Source organism: Gracilinanus agilis, chromosome 6, assembly GCF_016433145.1.
Source record: "Gracilinanus agilis isolate LMUSP501 chromosome 6, AgileGrace, whole genome shotgun sequence".
In the NCBI taxonomy this organism is placed as follows: Eukaryota; Metazoa; Chordata; class Mammalia; order Didelphimorphia; family Didelphidae; genus Gracilinanus; species Gracilinanus agilis.
In genome coordinates, this window is record NC_058135.1 from 174,800,027 (window position 1) to 174,821,121 (window position 21,095).

General features: G+C 41.2%; 1 protein-coding gene across 1 annotated transcript in view; it reads left to right on the forward strand.

Annotated features, from left to right (window-relative positions):
* The window catches only part of APBB2 (amyloid beta precursor protein binding family B member 2), a 429,171-nt gene that overhangs the window by 382,164 nt on the left and 25,912 nt on the right, over positions 1 to 21,095 (forward strand). The window contains exon 12 of the mRNA XM_044681113.1: positions 8,291 to 8,296. Within this exon, the coding sequence (XP_044537048.1) occupies positions 8,291 to 8,296 (6 nt within the window). The remainder of the gene's footprint in view (positions 1 to 8,290; positions 8,297 to 21,095) is intronic.

Sequence of the window (21,095 nt, forward strand, 5' to 3'; positions counted from 1 at the left end):
GACAGAGAAGGAAAAGAGGGGGAGAGAGACAGAGAAGGAAAGAAGGGGGAGAGAGACAGAGAAGTAAAGAAGGGGGAGAGAGACAGAGGGAAAGAAGGGGGAGAGAGACAGAGAGGGAAAGAGGGAGAGAGAGACAGAGAGGGAAAGAAACAGCAAGAGAGAGAATGAGAGTGTGCATCAGCAGCACATGGCAGGTTCTGTGTTTCATCATCTCAAGATACTACTTTTTTAAGTGGTACAAGAATGGCAAAAGTAGTTGGAATCTTCACAGGAGCACTGCTAATAGATGTATTAATCTTTCCTTCCAATTCTCCAGCTCCCCAGGAAGCTGTGGTTACTGGTTTTATTGTTGATTGATTCAAAATGGGCATTTCAAAGAGCCTTGGGGTAGTTTCTTATTATTTATGGTTAGACCTTTGCATTTGGGCAAATAGATACATCAATGGAAATATACCAGAGATGACTGCTGAGGATAAATGTGGGATTTTTTCAGGGACAGGAGGGAAAAAAAAGTATTATTTTGGCAATCCTTTCTTTAGCTTTGTAATCCTTTTTTTTTGGTTATGTATTTAGTAATAATAAATGATATTTGATTCAGAAAGATAGGTAAATCGATAACCAAAATAACCTATTTGATTTAATTTATTAACAATGTGTGGCTGCCATGAGAACAAAATTCCCAAGTGCCAAGAAATAGCAAGTTTGTAGTGTTGCTTGTATTTTCAATGTACCAGCATAGTTCTTCTAATTGGAAAAGAAACTTCAAGATTTAACCATTGCTTAAAACACTAAATCAGGTCCCCAGGGAACTGCCCCTTTTCTCTCATCTCTGTATCCCTTTACTGATAATTACAACCTGGTGCACACATTGATTCACTAATTGATGTCTAGCCGTGAATCTTCATTACTGCTCTGGATGAGGGAAGGCGGAAGAGGCAATCCCATTAATCTTTTCTTTTCTTTTTATAACTGCAGCTGCACGTTTGGGTTTGATTTGTAACACAAATGGCGAGTTTCTGCCCGCTTTCCTTATGCCTGTACTCATTTCTGTTTTCTTAGTCCTCCACTATCAAACAGCTTTGATCTTGGATTATTAAAAAGCAGTTCATAAGCTTTTCCATGATCCTTTTAGTTGCTGTTTTGGATTGGAAGGAATTACTGGACACTTCAGGTATTTCCAAAAATTTTATTTAGAAAATTGCTGTAAATGACTGTTTGTAAAGAGTGTCAGTGCATTCATTGGACAGCATAAAGAATGAAGCTTTTGTGGTCAAAGTGATTTGTATCAAGAGATTAAATGGAGTCTTTCTACAAAGAAACTGCCAAATCATGTCATTTATTGGTTGTCTTTGGTGAGCATAGAAACGTGCCTGCTACCCTTTGTATCCTAGCCTCTCTGACTACTCAGAGACACTCGCCAAACCTCGTTAGCCACTGGCACGTCTGGAGCAATCTTAGTCCTCACGGCTTGTACCCGAATCACATCTCTTCTGTTTACTTGCCATTCCCACAAGCCCTGGTTGTGGGGCTGCTCCATCTCCTGATCTCAGCCCTCAGAGATCCCAGTCAGTCCCTGGCAAGAACCTCCATTACAGAAACTCCCAACCTATATCCAGTTTCTAAGGAAAAACCTTCCATGATAGTGATATCCCTCATCCTCAAGCCTGAGGTTGCTACATTTTAGGATCGTTCTAAGTTTTTCCTTCTATCAAGCTGAACTTGGCTTCTCCGTCTGCCACCCATTGTGCCCAGTTTTGTGCCACTTATAGGGCCAGGGGAACGCAGGTAAAGGCACTCTCTCTATGACAACTCTTTGGACACATCTTTGAAGATCGCTGTCTTTTAGGCTCTCCATCTTCTCTTTTCCAGGTGAAAACATCCCTCATTTTTTTTCAGTTTTTTGTTTTCTTTTGGCGGGGGGAAGGTGGGGAGGGGCAGAGATGATGAACCTCGGAGGTCCCCCCTTCCCAAAAGAGAATCCGCACAACCCCAGACCCATCCCGAAACCAAAGGGCAGTTCTTTCTATTCTTAGACTGTTCTCATCATTGGGTATTATTCCTTACCTCTAGCTCTTTGCCTCAGTGCCGTTTCTGTCCATCGTTCCTAGTTCTGCCCTTGAAGGCTAAAGAGAATCCATCTAACCATCTTTCCATGGGATAGTCCTTCAGTGATGGAAGACCGCTGCGCTGTCCCTCCCTCCCCTCTCCCGCAGCCTTCTCTTCAAGTTAAACATCCCAGCTTCCTTCGGCAGGGCTTCAGAGAGCATTGGGGTACCGTGAGAAAAGCTGAGACCACTTGGGTGACCCGAAGCAAACTACTTCCCCTCCCTGGGCCTCAGTCCTCTCTTCTGTGGAGTAAGAGGCTGGACTGGATGACCTCTGAAGGCCTTCCCCTCTGGATTCAAGGCCCTTCGCAGTCCCTTGGGCTTCTGCGAATCCCCTTATCCGCACCTTGCCCAAAACGTGCTCCGCCACATCAGACAGAATGCTCCAGACTGTGACCCGGCCACCCCGGCCCCTGGTTCTGAGAATGCAGCACGAGACTCCTCTGGCATCATCCAGGACGGGGCTTGTGGTCCTCTTCCACCCCTAAGTCTTTTTCAGATGATCCCTTATCTAGCCAGGCCTCCTTCACCAAAATATGGTAAATAAAATGCTTCGATGCCCTCTCGTTCATGGATATCCTTCCCAGAGTCTTGGAAATCCCTTCTTAATTTTAGTACCTTTCTCCCGAGACTGTCTTCCTGTTTTATGGTGGTCGTACGTCGCGTCATCTTCTCCATTAGGGTGGAAGCTCCTCGAAGGCAGGGAAGGTCTTTTACCTTTCTTGGTACCTCCAACACTTAGCACGGTGTCTGGCACCTCAGAGATAAGTAAGAAATGCTTGTTGACCTTCTGGAATTCAGAACTGAACACACTCTTCCAGATATGACCTGCCCAGAACAAAAGACAGCAAAAGCCATGATCTCCCTAGTCCTGTGCACCGGGCTTTGAGTGTTCAATTGTGTCCAACTTTTCATGGCCGCATTCGGGGTTTTCTTAGCAAAGATCCTGAAGTGTCTGCCATTTCCTTCTCCAGTGGCTGAGGCAAATGGAGGTTAAGTGATTTGCCCAGGGTCACACACCTAGTGAGTGTCTGAAGACAGCTTTCAATTCAAGTCTTCCTCCAAGACTCCAGACCCAGGGCTCTATCCCCATTGCCACCTAGATGCTTTTATTGCTGCAGCCTAAAATTCCATCCATCTTTGTCTGCCCTGCCAAACAGTGGATCCTGCAAGCCTTTAAAACTAATAGCCTTTTTTTCCTCATCAATAGGTTTTTTTAAAGTATTTTTAACATGCTTCCTCAGGGATGTACTCTTGCAGTTAATTTATTTGAACCTAAGTCTGGAACTTTCTATTTTATTTCTTTAATCTATCTCCTCATTGTATTTTATTAGCTTTGGTCCATCCTTCCAACCCAGGACCTGGTTGTTTCTCTCTTTTTCGTGTGTGTCAACAGAGATTGCCATCTATGCCTTCATCCGTGTCACGGATAAAAATGCTGAACAGAAGAGAGCCAAAGATAGAATCCTGTGGCATTCCACCAGATTCCCTCCCCCTTCCCTTCCCCTTCCCTCTCTCCAGGCTGACAGTTATCCTTTTCATCACCATTCTCTGGGTCAAGTCATTTAACCAACTATACCATCATCCAGTCTACTCCTCTCCATCTTCTAAGTATAAAATACTTGGTCAGATGTCTATTTGGATACTATTTCCCTCATCCTACCTGTCAGGCAGCCTGCCCTTAAAGGAAATGACTTTGTCTCCATGAACCAGGCTCTGTTTGGTTTTTGTTTCAAATTGAAGGTTTGACTCGCCCGTTTGCTTTGGGGGAAGCAGTGGGCTCCTGAGTGTGCTTTTCAGTTTTTTATTTAATTTCATATTAATACATAATCAAGTACTTTTGTTCTCTCAGCAAGCAAATCCCTGACCCCCTCGACTCAAAACAGAAATGGTTCTCATTTGTTGTCTGTGAAAAGGTAAGCCTTCCACCTTCATTCCTAGGAGCAGGAGGGTCACACTGGATGAGCCTTGAGTCTGTCTTCTCTATTCTAAGAGTATGCTATGCTGAGCCAGACCTGTGGACTTTCCACTTCAGAACTGTTTCTGACCGTGGTACCAAAGGGCCCTTTGGAGGATATTACAGTAGCCAGCCCCTTGCCTTTAGCCATTTTATCTGTGAATTAGACTAAATATTTCTTTCATCTGAAAGCAAAGATTATCTTCAGACCAATGTTATGAGTTAAACAAGAAAGCTTATTGAGTGCTTCCAACATTCTAAACATTGTTCTGGGTGGTTCCAGGGATATAAAAATAAAAACAAAAAAACTAAGACTGCCTCTGTACCTATAAAAGGAAAAATTGAATTTATAAGCTATTTAATAAGAAGGGCTCGACCAGGAATTAACCTGAAGCCCAGCTCTTGAACTATATACTTTTAAGTCCTTTCTTTTGGCTAAAAGGACTTAAAAGTATATAGTTAGAAATTCCTTTCAACCAAAAGAAAGGAAGTATTCCTGTAATGTTTCTATAATAATATTTTTGGAGTCTATACTTGTGTATCTGTGAGACACATCTCATTAACAACTACCAAATAATAAATTGCTAACCTTTAGGGGCAAAGATGCTTTAATTTTAGACATTTCAGGTCCCCATAAAGTATGCCACAAAGTAGCAGGTGAGGGGGCGGCACTGATTTGCCTCTCTTGGGCTTCTTTTCCTTAGTAGAAAGTAAAACTTGAGCTTCTTGAGAACAGTTAATTTTCTGTTTGTTTTTCTATCCCCAGGCTTTGAACACCATAGACTCTTTTTAAATTGAATTATATTAATTCACATGAATTGAATAATTAAAATACATCTATTAGAATACATGAAATTGGCATGAACTTTGTCATCAAATAAAATATGCAGGCTTACTCTTTTTAAAAAAATTCTAAAACTATTCCCCACCACCCCCAAAAATGGCTCTTCTCCCTTCAAACTATATCCAACTCCTGGACTATACTATCAATTTCTATCTGCATGAAATTAGATTTCTGTCATTTTCCACTTGTTGAGATTTTATTTCTGATTCCAATTCCTTTTTTTTCCTTTTCTATGTACAAGTTACATTCTTATATTCACCTTAGAGCTGCTTGTTCATTCCAGTGTACCAAAAAGTGAACTATACCAAGGATGCCACCTCCAGGCAGAAAACTGATTGTGTGTGTTTTATTGTGCCAAGGGATAAGGAACAATCTAACAGAGGAGTTGGGCATTTTGGTACAAGCTTTCTTCCCAACACTGTCCCTTTATTTACTTATTTTATTGCTATTAGGAAGAGGCAATTTGGTAAAGCAATAAAGGATAATTTGGGAATTAAAATTGGATTCAAGGTCCACCTCTGATATCTGCTGCCTTTTTTCACATAAGTTTTCCTAAGTTATGTGATTGAATTTATCTCCCTCCCTTCCTTCCCTTTCCCAGTGCTGGCAGGTGATTCAATCTGGGTTATACATGTGTTATCACACAAAACATATTTCCATGTTATTCATTTTTATAAACGACTAATCTTATAGAACCAAAATCCCAAAACATATACCCAAATAAACAAGTGAAAAATTGAATGCTTTCATTTGCATTCCAACTCCAGAGTTCTTGCTCTGGAGGTTTACGGACATTATTCTGAAAGCTGATTTGACTCAGCTTAGGGCCATAGCTAGAATGAAGGAGCATTTTCCCCATTCCGTGGCCATCCCAGTTTAGGTGGCAGAGCCTCACATTTTACAAAAGCACTGGATGTCTTTGAATCTTCACAACAATACTGGGCGGAGAACAGTAAATTCACTCCCTTCATTTTTCATAGCTGAAGAAGTCACCAAGGAACCAAGAGGTGAGATGACTTGCCCAGGGTCCCAAGGTAACAAGCCAAGACTTGAGACCCAGATCTCCTGACTCAAATTCTGATACCCTTTATACTATGTCTCATTGCACCTTCTCTATTGAATCAATGGAAATGGGGAAAATGTAATGGTTTCCTGACTGAAAATTGTGTGAAATCACTGCTTGTGTTGCCCAGTTGGATGACCAATCCTTTGTAATTACATTTTAAATTATTTTCCTTTAAGCACCACTCTCCCTTAGGATGATGTGAAAACTGTGCTAGACTGTCAGAGTAACATCAAAGATTATGTGGCAACTCGTTCTTTGATTTAATTGTAATGTCCCTAATTCTTCTGCAAGTAGTTCTGGGAGCCATTCTTTACAACTTTTTCTATTTTCTGGCCGCCATTTTTGAATCGTGTATGCCGTTTTCCTTTTGTCTACTAAATATCAAATTAAAGTATTTTAGTTTTTGTTGTGTCTTCTTCCTTTCACCCTTCAGAATTGTTTCTTTCTATACCTTCTTTAGGCTTATGAACTTCAAAATGTCCAGATGCTTCCATTATTGTTGGGGAACTCTAATCTTAAAACTTAAGTGTTGCGCACTTGCAAATGTTGAGGATGTTGGACTATTAGTGTTGTGTTTTCCTTTCTTAGAAAGACCCATCAGGGTAGCACATTAAAAGTTATATAATTGGGGTCATAAGCAGATGAGGAGGAACTGAGGCATCTGCACTTGCCAGACTTCTGGAGGCCTTGCCCAGTTCTCTTAGGATATCCATGTATATGCAGGGATGAATAAATTATGATGGCCTAGAAAATTGCAGGGAAACAAGAGCAGCAGCAAGACATATGTGCCTTCAATTAGCCTGATTCTGTCATTTCCAGGTTCAGATCTCTTTGCTTGGTTACCTGAAAATGCTCTATTTTCTAGATGTCGAGGTTTCCTTCTTTCTGGTAACAGTGAAGTGCTGTTGAGTTTTGAAATGGGCTTTACGGTATCATATAGTTTGTGGTTGCCCAGCCCAACCAAATCATACTCTAAATTCTCTCCCATGGACTGATCAGCCAGCTCTCTGTAGCCTCAGCTCCCAGGAAGCTCAAGAAGTAGGACTTGTGAGCTCAAAGAGTACTTGAGAGGAAGAAGAATCATCAGTCATTGTTTGAATTTTTAGATGTTTAGATTGTGTCCCAAAAGAAGAAAGGACCTTTTTTTGGAGAACTTTTGTAGATTGATACCATTTTGTTGGAGGAATTTGGGGATTGTAATGCTAGTCTATAAATGTTAGGACACCCAGTAAAGACTGTTCTTAAAGTCTACCAATAAGGTAAATGGAGCTGAATTTTCATGTCTTTGTTTTTTTTTTGTTAAAACAGAACACTTGGAACAAAAAGTAGTTCGCATGGGTTTGGCTACAACCCAAGGGGCTTCAGCTCCATCCACTATCTTTAAGGTATCCAGTCATCTACCAGAAAGCCTGGAAAGATTCTCAGAAATTGGATTGCAAGAATCGATTAGGCACAAATGTAATGTGTGTTTCCCTTCTCCTGAAGTTTTCCTTTTAGTTGTCTGTTTGAAAGTTTATGCCGATGGCATTTTAATTTTCATGTATTTCTTAAATATGGTTTGGGAAGAGAATGGCTGGAAGAAAGTTAAATTGCTGAGCATGGAGGAAACCAAGTTAGAAGACATTATAGCCCTGTCCTTTGGTGTGTGTATTACAATTAGGCTTTTTATTTTCAGTCTTACCAACTAGGCTGGTGCACTCAGTTGTCCAAAGAGGTAAGCAAAAAGCTGATTTCTCTGAGAGTGGAAGTCAAGAAAATTATCTCAGAAGTCAATCATATTATTGAGCTGCATACTGAAGGAATTTATAGAGTATTTTCTTGAGGAGGAGAGAAGCTGTTTTTCACTTTGATAAATGTTTTGTAAAAAGCATCAACGAAAAGCCCAAGGAAAGTTAATGTTGTTTTCCAATGGAGACAATAGGGGAAACCTGGATTTGCACTGCTTTCAAAAAGACCCTCAAGAGATTAATAATGTTCACTGAGCTCCATTGCTGTCCAGAGAGAGGAAATATGTTTTACTAGCATTGTTTCAGATCACATGATAACTAAAAATCATTTTAAAGTGCCATAGCAAATCTCTTAATGCAGTTGGAGAGAAGAAACATAATCAACTCGCATTTATCCGAAATTGAACATGCTTTCAAGTTTCTGTTATCATAACCAAATTGAACAAGTGAAAACTCTTTTGTTTTCTAGTATTCTGTATCTACTATAGAACTTAAATGTAGTTTTTAATGTAGTTTTTTACTCTCTGAAATTGTTTAAGCAAATGGTTGTTTGTTTCAGCCACTAACGATTTGTAACTTCATATCAAACAGGGAAAGGTTTTTAATGATGCTAATATAAAATGAACCACCCTAGCTTCCTTAATATCTTCAAGCAAATACTGGATGTCCACTTTTCAGGCTTAGTATAGGATGGATTCTTGGTCACTTACAGGTGGGACTAGGGAACCTTGGAGGTTCTATTTCACTTAGAGACTCTATGATTTCATTTTTATCTCCAAATCAAAACATGGTGGATACAGGAAGCTTGAGAGAGCAAATATGTGCATTCAGCTCAGGCAAGAAGTTCATAATCTAATTGAATTTGCTGTACAGAATGGGAAGCAGGGAAAAGTCATGAGCAGAAATGGGGACCAAGCTGTAAGGAAGTCCAAGATGAGGAAACTCTTTCCATCGATGTGCTTTTGCAAATTGGCACCTTTCTGCCCATTATAGTCTTTGAGAGTTGCCTAGAGCACTAAGAAGTTAAATAGCTTGCCCAAGGACACAACACCTCTATGTGGCAGAGGCAGGATTTAAACCCAGGTCTTCTTGACTTCAGGGGCCAGCTTTGTGAGCTTTACTCAATGCCACTGAGTAGGAGAATGTAATAGGAAGTCGGACAGAAGATGGGTAGATAGAGCTGGACATGAGGTCTGGCGGCTGGAGTGGGACAGAGCTCTCCTCTTGATACAGGAGTTCTCACACCAAGCTCTCAGAGTGGCAGTGGCAGTTGTTCTGCTTTCCCCTGGATTGGGATTTTTTAGGAGAGGTTGTCCCAGAATAGGATGCTGAGGGACAGGATGAGATGGAGAAAGGGGAGGGGGGAGGATAGAGAGACAGACAGACACAGGAAGAGGGAAAAGGGGAGTGAGAGAGAGAGAGACAGAGAGAGAAGCTGCACAGTAAAGTTAAAAGATTTTTCTTTTCAACTTGAATTTGTTTCATAATTCTTTTGTAAAGTTGAATTTGTGTAATGCTATTTTATGTGTCTAGTGTTTTTATCATCTCTGCTTTCAGGAAGTATACTCTCCCACAGTTCCACAGAGGGCTTCATTTACCTCTTTTACCTTCCTTTTCCTTGGTTAGAAGCTTATACTTACCTCCTGAGAACTAAATAAGAAATATGTTTTCTTTCTTCTCTGATAGCCAGAACAGCAGCTTTCTAATTTGGCATAATTGAAAGCTGAAACCTCCATAAATCCCATTCCTTTCAGAGACGTTCTATTTCCTGGTAGCTTTGGAATGCCCTTCTCTCCCTCCCAGCAGACTACGCTGCTGTCCTGGTTTCTCAGAAAATTCTGTGACAAAATCCTCTGTTTAGAGGTGTACGTGTGTTAACCAGCCACAAATAGCTATCCCTCTATATTCAAATAACTTGGTTTTAAATCCTTAGTTTCTCACTGGTTTTTGTTTTCCTTAGAATTCCCACTGTTTGGGCTTGATGTGCCAGCCTATTCCCTGACCCAGACATGTGCCAGCCTATTCCTGGACCCAGACAAAGGACGGCATGATATAATACGTAGGACTGGGATTGGGAAAGTATAAGGTAGCATATTAAGGGCAAGCTATTAGTGCTGTTTCTCTCCTCTACTCCTCACGGTCATGTTCTAATACTTCCTTAAAGCACTAATCTCATTTTGTAACTGTCCCTCTTGAACTCTTCTCAGTCGTGGTTATAAGTGATATTTCTATAGGAAAGCTCCAGGAAAAGAAATCCTTCCAAACAAGCATTTTCTACCTTTTTTATGGTCAGGAGCCCCTTTGGCTCTGGTGAACCTAAGTACCTCTTTCTTCACTGTTATTAAGTACACAAAATAAAATGCAAAGGATTAAAAAGGAAACCAATTATATTAACACAAAAATGTCTTCTTGAAGTTCATAGATCCCAGGTTGAGAATCCCTAACTTGGGGGATTTTGTGTTTGCCCTTAAGGTAGATAAGCCTAAGAATGTTCGTTTTATGTTGTTTTCATTCTCATCATCGCCCTTAAAATGCATTTCTTCAGCATCCCTGTGGTCTTGGGCTAAGCTCTGTCTAGACATAAACTTCATCACCTTGGAGCTCCTAAAGCTAAAATAAAAGTAACGAAAAATTCCCTACCAATTAGAGCTATCCCAAAATGGAACGAACCTTCTTTGGGAGCCCTTGAGTTCCCTGTCACTGGGCGGCGGGATTAGTAGACTAGAAGTCATCAAGCAAACACTGGACTAGAGTCCTCCTTGGGGAGCTTGGAGGGGAGGGAAGTGGTTCTTGTTCAGGGTCAGACTTCCGAGGTTCCTCTGAACTCTGATAAAAAGTGACAATTCCTGTGCCAGATGTGGCCAGGCTCCTCAGCACTCCAAGAGGTTGTCACTAAAGAAGTCAACTGTGATCCAGACAAACATCCACATGCACAAGTCAGTCCATAAGGGGTTGTGCAGACAAAGAAATCAAGACGTTTTTCCTTAGGTGCATCCAGGAGTGCCTCGCGCTTGGTAGGAGTCCTAGAGCACGAGTAGTTGGGAGCTTGCATGCCCAGGTGGTGTGGAGGGACGGGGCATCTGTGTTCTCTTTGTTCCCAGTCGACTGCTGAAGTTCATTGTCATTTGGATGTTTTATGAGGAATTTCCTACTAATTTGAGTGTACAGTTACAAATGCCAAGCATTTCTTCTTTCAGGTAAGCGAGTTGCCTTATTTCAGTGGAAACATTACAAATTATATGTCCGTTCAGCATACCACACAGCTCCTAGGAACATATTGATGAGACAGTCATGAGTTTTTCAGGCTGGCATAGCATCCGTTTCTTTAATTTTTCCTGCTGGATTCTTACAAGAAAAAATAAGCATATGTCTAGCTCTAAATTTAACCTCCTTTAGTCTCAGCATTTGCATAGGCAAGTTTGGGTTGAGGAATTTCTCTGGTAAATATACACGGGGAGCTAATTAAAATAGTTGTGTGATCCTAATGGCTTTGAATAATTTTTTTGAGTCTCACTTGGAGAAATCTTTATTATTAATGGCAATTTTCCCCTTGGACATGGAAATCAAGTATCACCTTTAACCAAAAGGGCATCTCCCTGGATAAGTTTGGCATTTAAGAGTATTAGAAGCTTCTTGTTTTACTTTTCTAAGGTCTGCCTTCAGGAAAAGATTTTGCTTATATATCAGTTATGTTAAATCAGTGAATTTGTGCTCGCTCTCATTTAAAATACTCATCAATAGTTTTGGGTTTTTTTTTCCCCTAAAGGCGAAAGAAACTTGGAAAAAGTTTTCCACAGTGTAAGCAAAAGAAACTGTATCAGTTACAAAGTCCAAAAAGGAACATAGATGTCTCAGGGTCATCTTGAATGTAGGTGTGTAGCAATACCAAGATCCTTCCTACTTGCTTTTTTTGTGGCTTCTTTGATGAGCCTTCTAGGGGGCAAAGAGTGCTGGGTTGGGAGATATTGCCTTTGGGTTCAGAACCTTACTGCTTGCTTCCGTGAACTTGAGGAAGTCAACATCCCTTCTGTATTGCAGTTTTCCTTCATTGAAAAGTGAGCAGGTTGGACTAGATGATTTCAGACGACCCTTCCAATTCACTAAATGGGAGCCTGTGATCTGTTGTCACTTCTTTGGAGTTAAGATTATTAGCTGAAAAAAACCCAAAAGGCATTTTTGTGGTATAATAGATCATTTTTTCTTTTTGTTAGTCTTAAGGATTTTCATTATGCACTTTGAAAGAATGCCAAGGAGAAACCAAAAGTTTGGCTATATGCTGTTAACTACCCAAGGCTTTGTCTGTGAAGAGTCTGAGAACTTTGGAAGTCATGAACTCAAAGGATTGACAGCATTGGATGAATCACGAGAGATTACCTAATCCTTTATACTCTTAAAAGTATTGAGGACTCCCCCCAAAATCTATAGATATTTACTGTGTTTGAAATGTAAATGTCTCAATGAGAATAAATTTTTTTTTCCTGAAAAGGCAGTCTTAGACACTTTGAAAACTGCTGGTCTAGTTCCATTATCTTATTTTATACATGAGGAAGCCCAGGAGGCTTAAATGACAGGACCAAAATCTTTCTGCTAATTAATAGCAGACTAGACTAGAACCTGGTTCTCTTGGTTCCCATCCAGTCCAGTACCTTTTCCATTAAAAGTCCCCCTGGAACTGAACCTTAGACACAAAATAAATCTAGTGTAAAGGTCACAAGTATCATTCACTCCACAAGTATTTACCAAATACCTACTTACTCTATATGCAGGGCACTGTGGGTAACAGTTCTCTTCATTGTAGATCATACTATCTTAAATAGTATTAGCCAAAAGCTTAGTGGATGGTCAGGCCAATCAACATTATAATCACCTCTACTTTAGCACCAAGAAGAAAATGATATCATTATTCTGTGGCAGTAGGAGAAGAAGAATTGGAACCACTGTTTTTGGTTTTTCCTCTAAGGAGAAAATGCATTTTGTTTTCCTGAATTTTCTTTTCCCGTGTCCACTTTTAGACTGTAAGGTGCTTGAAAGCAGGGATCAGAGGTTACTTGGCATGGTGTCTTGTATATAACAAATAATCCCTTGATCAATATTTGTTGAATCATCAGTGACTGAATGATCTAAGCCCCTCAAGGTGCCTTCAGTTCCATTCTCCAAAACTTTCCTAATGAGCTTTCTAGCCCAGCCCTGATAGCCTGCAAAAGCCTCTCCACCATAGCCTTTAAAGCCCAAGGATGTTCACCATCTGAGAGTCTTAATTTTGACCAGATATTCTAATGCTTTCCAGCACCTTGAGCTCTTGCCTTCATCCCTTCAGGTCATCTCATAATGGCTCCTGAACTTGCTCTTGGGTGATAGAAACTACCTGGAATGGTGAGTGGAAATGCCAGATTTAGAGCGTGAGGACCTGGGCTCCAATTTCCATTCTGCCACTAGCATCTCTAGTACCTTGAGTCCATCTCTCTTCACTTCTCTGTGCCTCTGTTTCCTCATCTGTAAAAGGAAATGCTTGGCCTGGTTAACCACTAATTCAGGGGTTCTGTGAGCTTAATCTCTTTTTTAAAAAATTCTTTTAGGTGTATTTCAATATAATTGATTTCCTTTGTAATTCAATGTATTTTATTCTGTGCATTTTAAAACATTTCTGAGGAGTCCATAAGATATACCAGACTGCCAAAAAGGTCTTATCAGACCCATGATTTAAGAACCTCTGCTCTGAGGTCTCATGTTGACCTTTTCTTCACTCCCCAGCACTTAATCTTTGACCCTAGCTGATGAAAAAGTGGCTCATGGGGGCAACTGAGTGGCTCAGTGGATTGAGAGCCAGGCCTAGAGATACACTTCCCAGCTGTGTGACCCTGGGCAAGTCATTTGACCCCCATTGCCTAGCCCTTACCACTCTTCTGCCTTGGATCTAATACACAGTATTGACTCTAAGACAGAAGGTAAGGGTTTTTGTTTTTTAAAAAAAAGTGGGTTTCTACCCCAAAGTCCCTAAGAGAGTGACCATCTAATTGGAGAGACAACAGACACACCTACACCCAGTGGAAAGACTATTCCATGGGAAATGATCAGAGTACAATGCATGACTTTTGGAGTTGTGTTAAATTGTGGGGGAGCTGCCAAGTGGCAAATAAGAAGACTATATATAGTACAAGTAGCCACAGGAGGTCAAGCAGCTCTCCAAGAAGAACTCTACTGGTAGCTGGTGACAGCTGTTGGGCCGTGCCCTTTAAGAACTTAAAAACAAAATCACTTTCATGGTCCTCCTATAGACCTCCACCTCTGAACAAGTCACCATCTGTTCAGCCGCAGCCAAGAGGGAGCCCTTCAAGCCATGCGGACAGCACGGCACACAGAGGGGAGATGACACCCCAGGCCCATGGACAACATCATTAGAGGGGAATACTCCCAATAGGATGGATCTGCTCCCAAAAACCAACCTGTCCATACTGTAGAAGATAGGGTGGTGGACTTGAAATCAGAAAGATCTGGGTTTCAGTCCTGCTGGGTAAGCCTGGACAAGTCTCTTAACTTCACTGGGCCTCAGTTTCCTCACCTGTAAAACATGGCGGGAGCCTGGAATGGATGTTCTCAAAGATCCCTACTAGCTCAAATACTATGTTCCTATGGAAAATAGTGTTTTCATGAATCTATAATAAATTGGTTATTGAAATAACATGAAAAGACAGTTCACTGGGTCAGTGAAATAGGTGGATGTTATGACATTAGTAACAACAGTAACGGCTCATATTTGCATGGGGTTTTTAAAGCATTTTCCTTTTAACCTTGATAGATATTTAGTAGTATAAATATCCATATGTCCATAATGAGAAAGCTGAGACTGAGAGCAATTATTTGGCTTGCCCATCATCCCACAGTTAGCAGTCATCAGAGCCACAATTCATACTCTTGAATTCTAAACTCTTTTTACCCCACAAATTGCCTTCTGCTTTAGTCTCTGTCCACTACAGGCATAGAGCCAACGTGCTTTCCAGCAAACCCCATAGAACAGGGGTCCTTAACAGTTTGGATGCCATGGTCCCATTTGATAGTCTGGTGAAGCTTATGTGCCTTTTCTCAGAATCATATTTTTAAATTTATAAAATCAAATATGTAGGATTACAAAGGAAAGTATTTTTAATATCATTATCAAGATATTTTTTAAAATAAAAAAGTTCACAGAAAACAGGTTAAGAACCCCACCATATGCTACCTCACACCTAGCAGATTGGCTAACATGACAGCAAAGGAAAGTAATAAATGTTGGAGGGAATGTGGCAAAATTGGGACACTAATGCATTGCTGGTGGAGTTGTGAATTGATCTAGCCATTCTGGATGGCAACTTAGAACTATGCTCAAAGGGCTTTAAAAGCCTATCTGCCCTTTGATCCAGCCATACCACTGCTGGGTTTGTACCCCAAAGAGATAATAAGAAAAAAGACTTGTAAAAAAATATTTATAGCTTCACTCTTTGTGGTGACAAAAACCTGGGAAATGAGGGGATGCCCTTCATTTGGGGAATGGCTGAACAAATTGTGATATCTGCTGGTGATGGAATACTATTGTGCTGAAAGGAATAATGAACTGGAGGAATTCCATGTGAACTGGAATGACCTCCAGGAATTGATGCAGAGTGAAAGAAGCAGATCCAGGAGAACATTGTACACAGAGGCTGATACACTGTGGTACAATCAAATGTAATGGACTTCTCTTGCAGCAGTGCAAGGATCCAGGACAATCCTGAGGGACTTATGAGAAAGAACACTATCCACTTTCAGAGGAAGAACTGTGGGAGCAGAAATAAAGAAGAAAAAAAACTGCTTGATCACATGGGTCGATGGGGATGTAGACTCTAAGCAATCACCCTAATGCAAATATCAATAATATGGAAATAGGTCTAGATCAGTGTTTGATCAATAACCCAGTGTTATTGCGTGTTGGCTACAGGAGGGGGGTTGGAATAGGGGAGGGAAAGAACATGAATCATGTAACCATGGGAAAATTTTCTTAATCAATAAAAAAATTAAATTAAAAAAAAATTTTTTAAAGAACCCCTACCATAGAGGAGAACCCATTCAGGGATCTTGCCCAGTCTTTGTCGGATGGTTAAGAAACCCATTTGAGGGGCATTTTGTGGAATCAGGATTATGATGGGCTATCACTGACTTTTGTTTTAAACCATTCAGTTTAGAGCTTAGCAATCTAGCATGGTAGCCACTAGTGCATACAGTCTCTGAAGGACAAGTTTGGTGTGGAAAAAAATGACTTTGCCTTTTTCTCACAACTTCATGGTGATTGGCCATCCTCTTAGTTGCTCTCTGTTTAATGCATTTGTGAAATATACTTTGGATCTCCAGTCTTAGACCTTGTTTAATGGCGGACAAGAACGGGATATTAGCTTTACTATAGATTGGCAGGCTAAAAGACTTTCTGGGGTTATGCAGTGTGTCCCTGGTACAATCCTGGGAATGAAATTCAGTGAAATGAATGAAACTCAGTGGAGTCCAGGGCACAATTGCCCCAGCTCCATAATGATTTCTCTTCCTTTCTCATTTTACCTTTCCCCTTTACCTCTTCCTATTTCCTTACTCAGTTGGTTTTGTCACCTTGTGGGTCCCCTGTTTGCAGTTCTTTCCTCCCATCTCTTCCTCCTCCAAGCCTCATGTCTGTCCTTCCTGTCTCTCCATTACTTTGTCTCTGCCTTGTCTCCCGTCCCCCCATTCTGAGAATGTCACTATGGACCCTTTCTTTATCTGTACACGAGGGCAATCCACCAGGGAAAAGAATGAAAAATAGAGACATAAAGGAAGTAGCTGTGTTTCATGGCTGAAATGGTAACAAAATCCTATCAGTGGCTGTTGACAGCTAGATGGCACAGTGGAGAGAGTTCTGAGCCTCAGTGGAGAGAGTCTCAGTTGTGTGACTGTACACAATTCTGCACCTATGAAAAGAGAATAATAATAGGAGCTACCTCCCAGGGTTGTTGTGAAGATCAAATGAGAAAATATTTGTAAAGCAATCAGCACAGCACATAATGGGCACCCTATACTGTTAGGACATTATTATTATTAAAACAAAAGGTAACTTTTCATCTCACGAGGTCTTTTAAAATATCAGCTGCCTTTTTTTTTTTTTGAGGGCAGGGGGTAGGGGAGTAAGAAGAACCAAGATACGTATCTGCTATGTGAATGTTTACTGCAAGACTTTTCCCCTATTTGTCCACGATATTTTAAGCCGGATTACTTTCCCACGTTGGTATGCTGCCTCATAAATTTAGCTGATCTCTCTTGGCTTCATTGTACACTGCCCAAAATACACACTTAGGTGTGATTGAGTTCAGCTGAAATAACTACTGGAAAGGAATATGATTGCAGTAATTAGATGGGTGAGAAAGGCTGGGTGGTAAATGCTATTTCATTGTTTGCCAAAATCCTGCCCTCCTGTGAATGTGAATGCTAACTGCTGTTTTTGCTCTGTTCCTTCATGCTGTCCTGGATTCAGAGAGAGGTAAATGATATTCTTTTTTTTTTTTCCCATCCTCAGTGTTTATGTGTCTGGCAATGCTCACTTGCTTTCTCCATAAAGTCACGCCATGATCACAATCATCTTTGTCTTCTCAAAGCAGGACATGGTGGGTTTTCCTCCCAAGCTGTCCTTGTATGTGCCCCATTGTCAACCAGTGTATGGAAAGAAATACTTTGGAGGGTCTTAATTCTCTTAGTACTTCAGCCTATTTGGCAGAGATGTCCTGAATGATTAAGCATGTAGAGGAACTTGCTAATTCATGCTAATGACTAGGAGGAGGATCCAATTAACATGTTAGTGAACAAACATGGTAGCAATGCTTAGGCAGTGCCCCTCATGGAGCCTGAAATATAATTGTTAACGCTTCAGTCATTATGCAAGTCCTCTGGGATCATAGTTTAAAGGGAGGAGATCTTGGCCGAACCTGCCCCTGATCCCCTTGTTATCTGCAAGTTCAGATGAGGACTAGTATAAAGCAAAATGTTGGCAAATCTTTCTAATCCTCCTTCTCCTTCTCCCCCCTCTCCTTCCCTTTTTCTCCCCCTTATCCCTTTCTCTTTCCCCTTCCTTCCCTCATCCTCCTCCCCCATTCACCTTTCTTCTCCACCTTCTCCCTTTCCCTTTCTTCCTTCATCCACTTTCTCCCTTTCCCTATTTCTTCCCCCTTGCTCCTTTCTTCTCCTCTAATTTCCTCCCTTTCTCCATTTCTGGTGTGAAAAGTTTAGTTTTCTTTAAAACTGCAACCATTAAATCACTGATATGTTTACACTTGAGAGAATTTTTCATTTGGCATTGACTATCAGCCATCCCCTTGGGCTGCATTTGTACATTAGCCTCTTTTGTACCATTGAGAATCCTGAGATCTGCAAATTACTGCAAACTCTGTGCCCTGGGCCAAGGGCCAATTCTGGTTGCCTTTTTTTTTTTGTAAATCCAGAAAGTGAAGAATGGCTTTTACATTTTTAAATAGAATAAAACTTTTTTTTTTACAAATTTTAAAACCATTCTTAGTTCCCACTAAAAGCAGGCAGTAGTTTCCTAATCCCTGATTAGACTATTAAACTATTCCAGACTTGTTGAGACATTCTCTCCCCCATTCCCCCTTCCCCTTCCTCTTTTTCTTTCTCCTCTCTCTTTCACTCTCTCTCCTCCCCTTTCCACTTTCTCTTTCCTCCCTCTCTTTACATCTTCCCCCTTCACATGTCTCTCTCTTTCTCTTTCCTCCCCCTCCCCATCTCTCTCCCTCTTTTCTTACTCTCTCTCTCCCCACCTATTCTCTCCACCTTTCTCACTTCCTCTTTCTCTCTGTCTCTCAGTAGGGCAGGCAAGGAGAGGAATGAGAAAGATCAGGTTTATTTCTAAGCCTTCCTCTGCTTTGGAGATGATCACACACAAAATCATGAGATTTTCCCCTGTATGGCTGAAACAGAGCTGCCTGTACAGCAGCTGCCCAAAACGATAGTCATTTCCCTGGCTTTGTGCTGTGTCCCTAGCATCCCTCTGCCCAGCATCTTTTGCCTTGAATTTTGAGGCTCAGTAGTTCTGAAAGTACTGAAGGGAATTGTGGGCAGTTCCTGGAAGAGAGAGGAGTGTGCAAACTTTATTACTTTTGAATCAATTCTTGAAGAATCTGTGGCCCGAGAGGGGAAGTGGTGGTTCTCAGCAATTGTCACAGAGCACTTTTAATACCACCTTGATGCCCCCAGGAGGAGAGGTTTCAGAAGTCAAAGATGACACCCTCTGCTCAGACTTGGTGGTAAGGCTAGCAAGTATACATTTAATGGCTTAGCTTTGTTTAATTGTTCTAATTAGGGTAAAGTTAACACTGAATCACCACACTCTCTTCCCCCCCACCGGAGCCACGAGTATTTCTAAATGGCAGAATCTTTCATCTTTAATTTACATGTTTTATACATTGAAAATACTTTGATGGGAATTTACTTAGCAAAATATATATTTACCAAGGCGACCCCACAGGCCCCCTCTTCCCCTCTAATGTGATGATCCCTTGTCTAGGCTTATAGATAAAAACACACATACACACACACACACACACACACACACACACACACACACACACACACACACACACACACACACAATTGTGAAACCACAGAGCAGAAAAGTGAACTTGGAGACGTGTTCAAGTGTACGTAGGGAACCCAATCTGTGGGATTAGATTCTTCAAAACGAGAAGAAAACAAAGAAAGCCTTATGTGTTTGTGGAAGGTGGGGAGCAGACCTTGGAGAAGAAAATCTCCACCCCTGCTGTTGGGGAACATTTTCACAAACAAAGAAGAGGAGGAGCAGGCGGGCCCCTGCTGGGGGAGGGATGGAAGTTGCATCCTCGAGGAGCCTTCGCTGCACTCCTGGTACAGAGGAGAGTTGCTCTCGGAGGTGAATGTTCATTTCTCAGAGGCGTTACTGCCCGGACAGGCTCGTTACTACCCATCTGCATGTGTAGTCCGTAGCTTGTGCCCCTAGAAGGTAGCCTCATTTTTATTCCTATTTCTGAAATAAAGCATTTCAGAGAGATTTGCCTTAATTATGGTTCTCTCTTTCTCTAGGGTTTTCCCCCTAGGTTAAATCTATTTCTGCTCCTCAGCCATGCCTTACGCAGGTGCTTTGCAGGCAGTCATGTCATCTTCGGGCTAATCTGTATAGTTGGTCATAAAAAGCTAGAAATTGAATGTTTGGGCCCAAGCATTTTGCTCCTTCTCCTTCTAGATCCCACAGTGGGATGCTACTCCTCTGAGTAAAATTGCCGTAAAATGCCCTACAGTCCTACAGCTAAGTCTAACTTAACTGTGATTGAGTATTTCTAAATGCCCTAGTTTTCAGACAATCAATAAATATATTAAGGGCCTGCTATGTTGCAGACATTGTGCTATGGGTAGATAATAAAAAGTCAAAAGTTTTTAAAATGCTGCTTATATTCTACCACTTTCTGGGAAGAGGATAGGCTTTTAGAGGGCTACCTTCCTCCTTCACCAGCTTCTTTTCTCTTCCTAAGAGATGCAGTGAATAGTGTAAGGAAGACCTGAGTTTCAATCCTGCCTCACTCACTAGCTCTGTGACCCTGGGCAAGTCACTTATCATTCGTTTCAGTTTCCTCATATTTAAAATGGGGATAATATGATAGCACCCACTTCTCAGGATTGTTATCAGGATCAGCTGAGAGAAGATTTGTAAAGCACAGTGCCTGGCACCTAGTGGGAACTTAATAAAAGTTCCTTTCCTTCCTTCTTTCCTTTTCTCTTCATCTCTACCACTTACTGTTCTTTTCCTCTTCTTCATGTGATTCAAAAGCTGAAGACTAATGATTACACAGTGATTCTCCCCTCATTGCTCTGCATACGACCTCCCCACAGAATGCCATCCTCTCTCCTTTAATTCAGATCAACAAGCATTTCCGAAGCACCTTCTATGTGCCACACACTGTGCTAGGCACTGGGGATAACTAACAAGAGAGACAAAAACGAAAATCTCTACTTTCATGGAATTCACAATTTAATGGAGAAGACATCATATGAACAACTATGTTCAAATCAGATATGTTATACAGACTAAATTGGAAATAATTAACAGAGGGAAGGAACTAGAATCATGAGGGACCTGGAAAAATGTCTCTTGGAAGCTGCCACTTGAAGGAACCAAGGAGATGGGGATGGAGAAGGAGAGCTTTCCTGGCATGAGTGGCAGCCAACCATTAGAAATGAACAGAAGTGGGTGATAGAGTGTCTTCTGTGATATATAGCAAGGAGACCAATGTCACTGCATTGTATGTGGGAGGGAGGGAATCGGGTATGAGAAGACCAAAAAGGTAGGAGGGGTATAAAGAGTATTGAATGACAAACAGAGGATTTT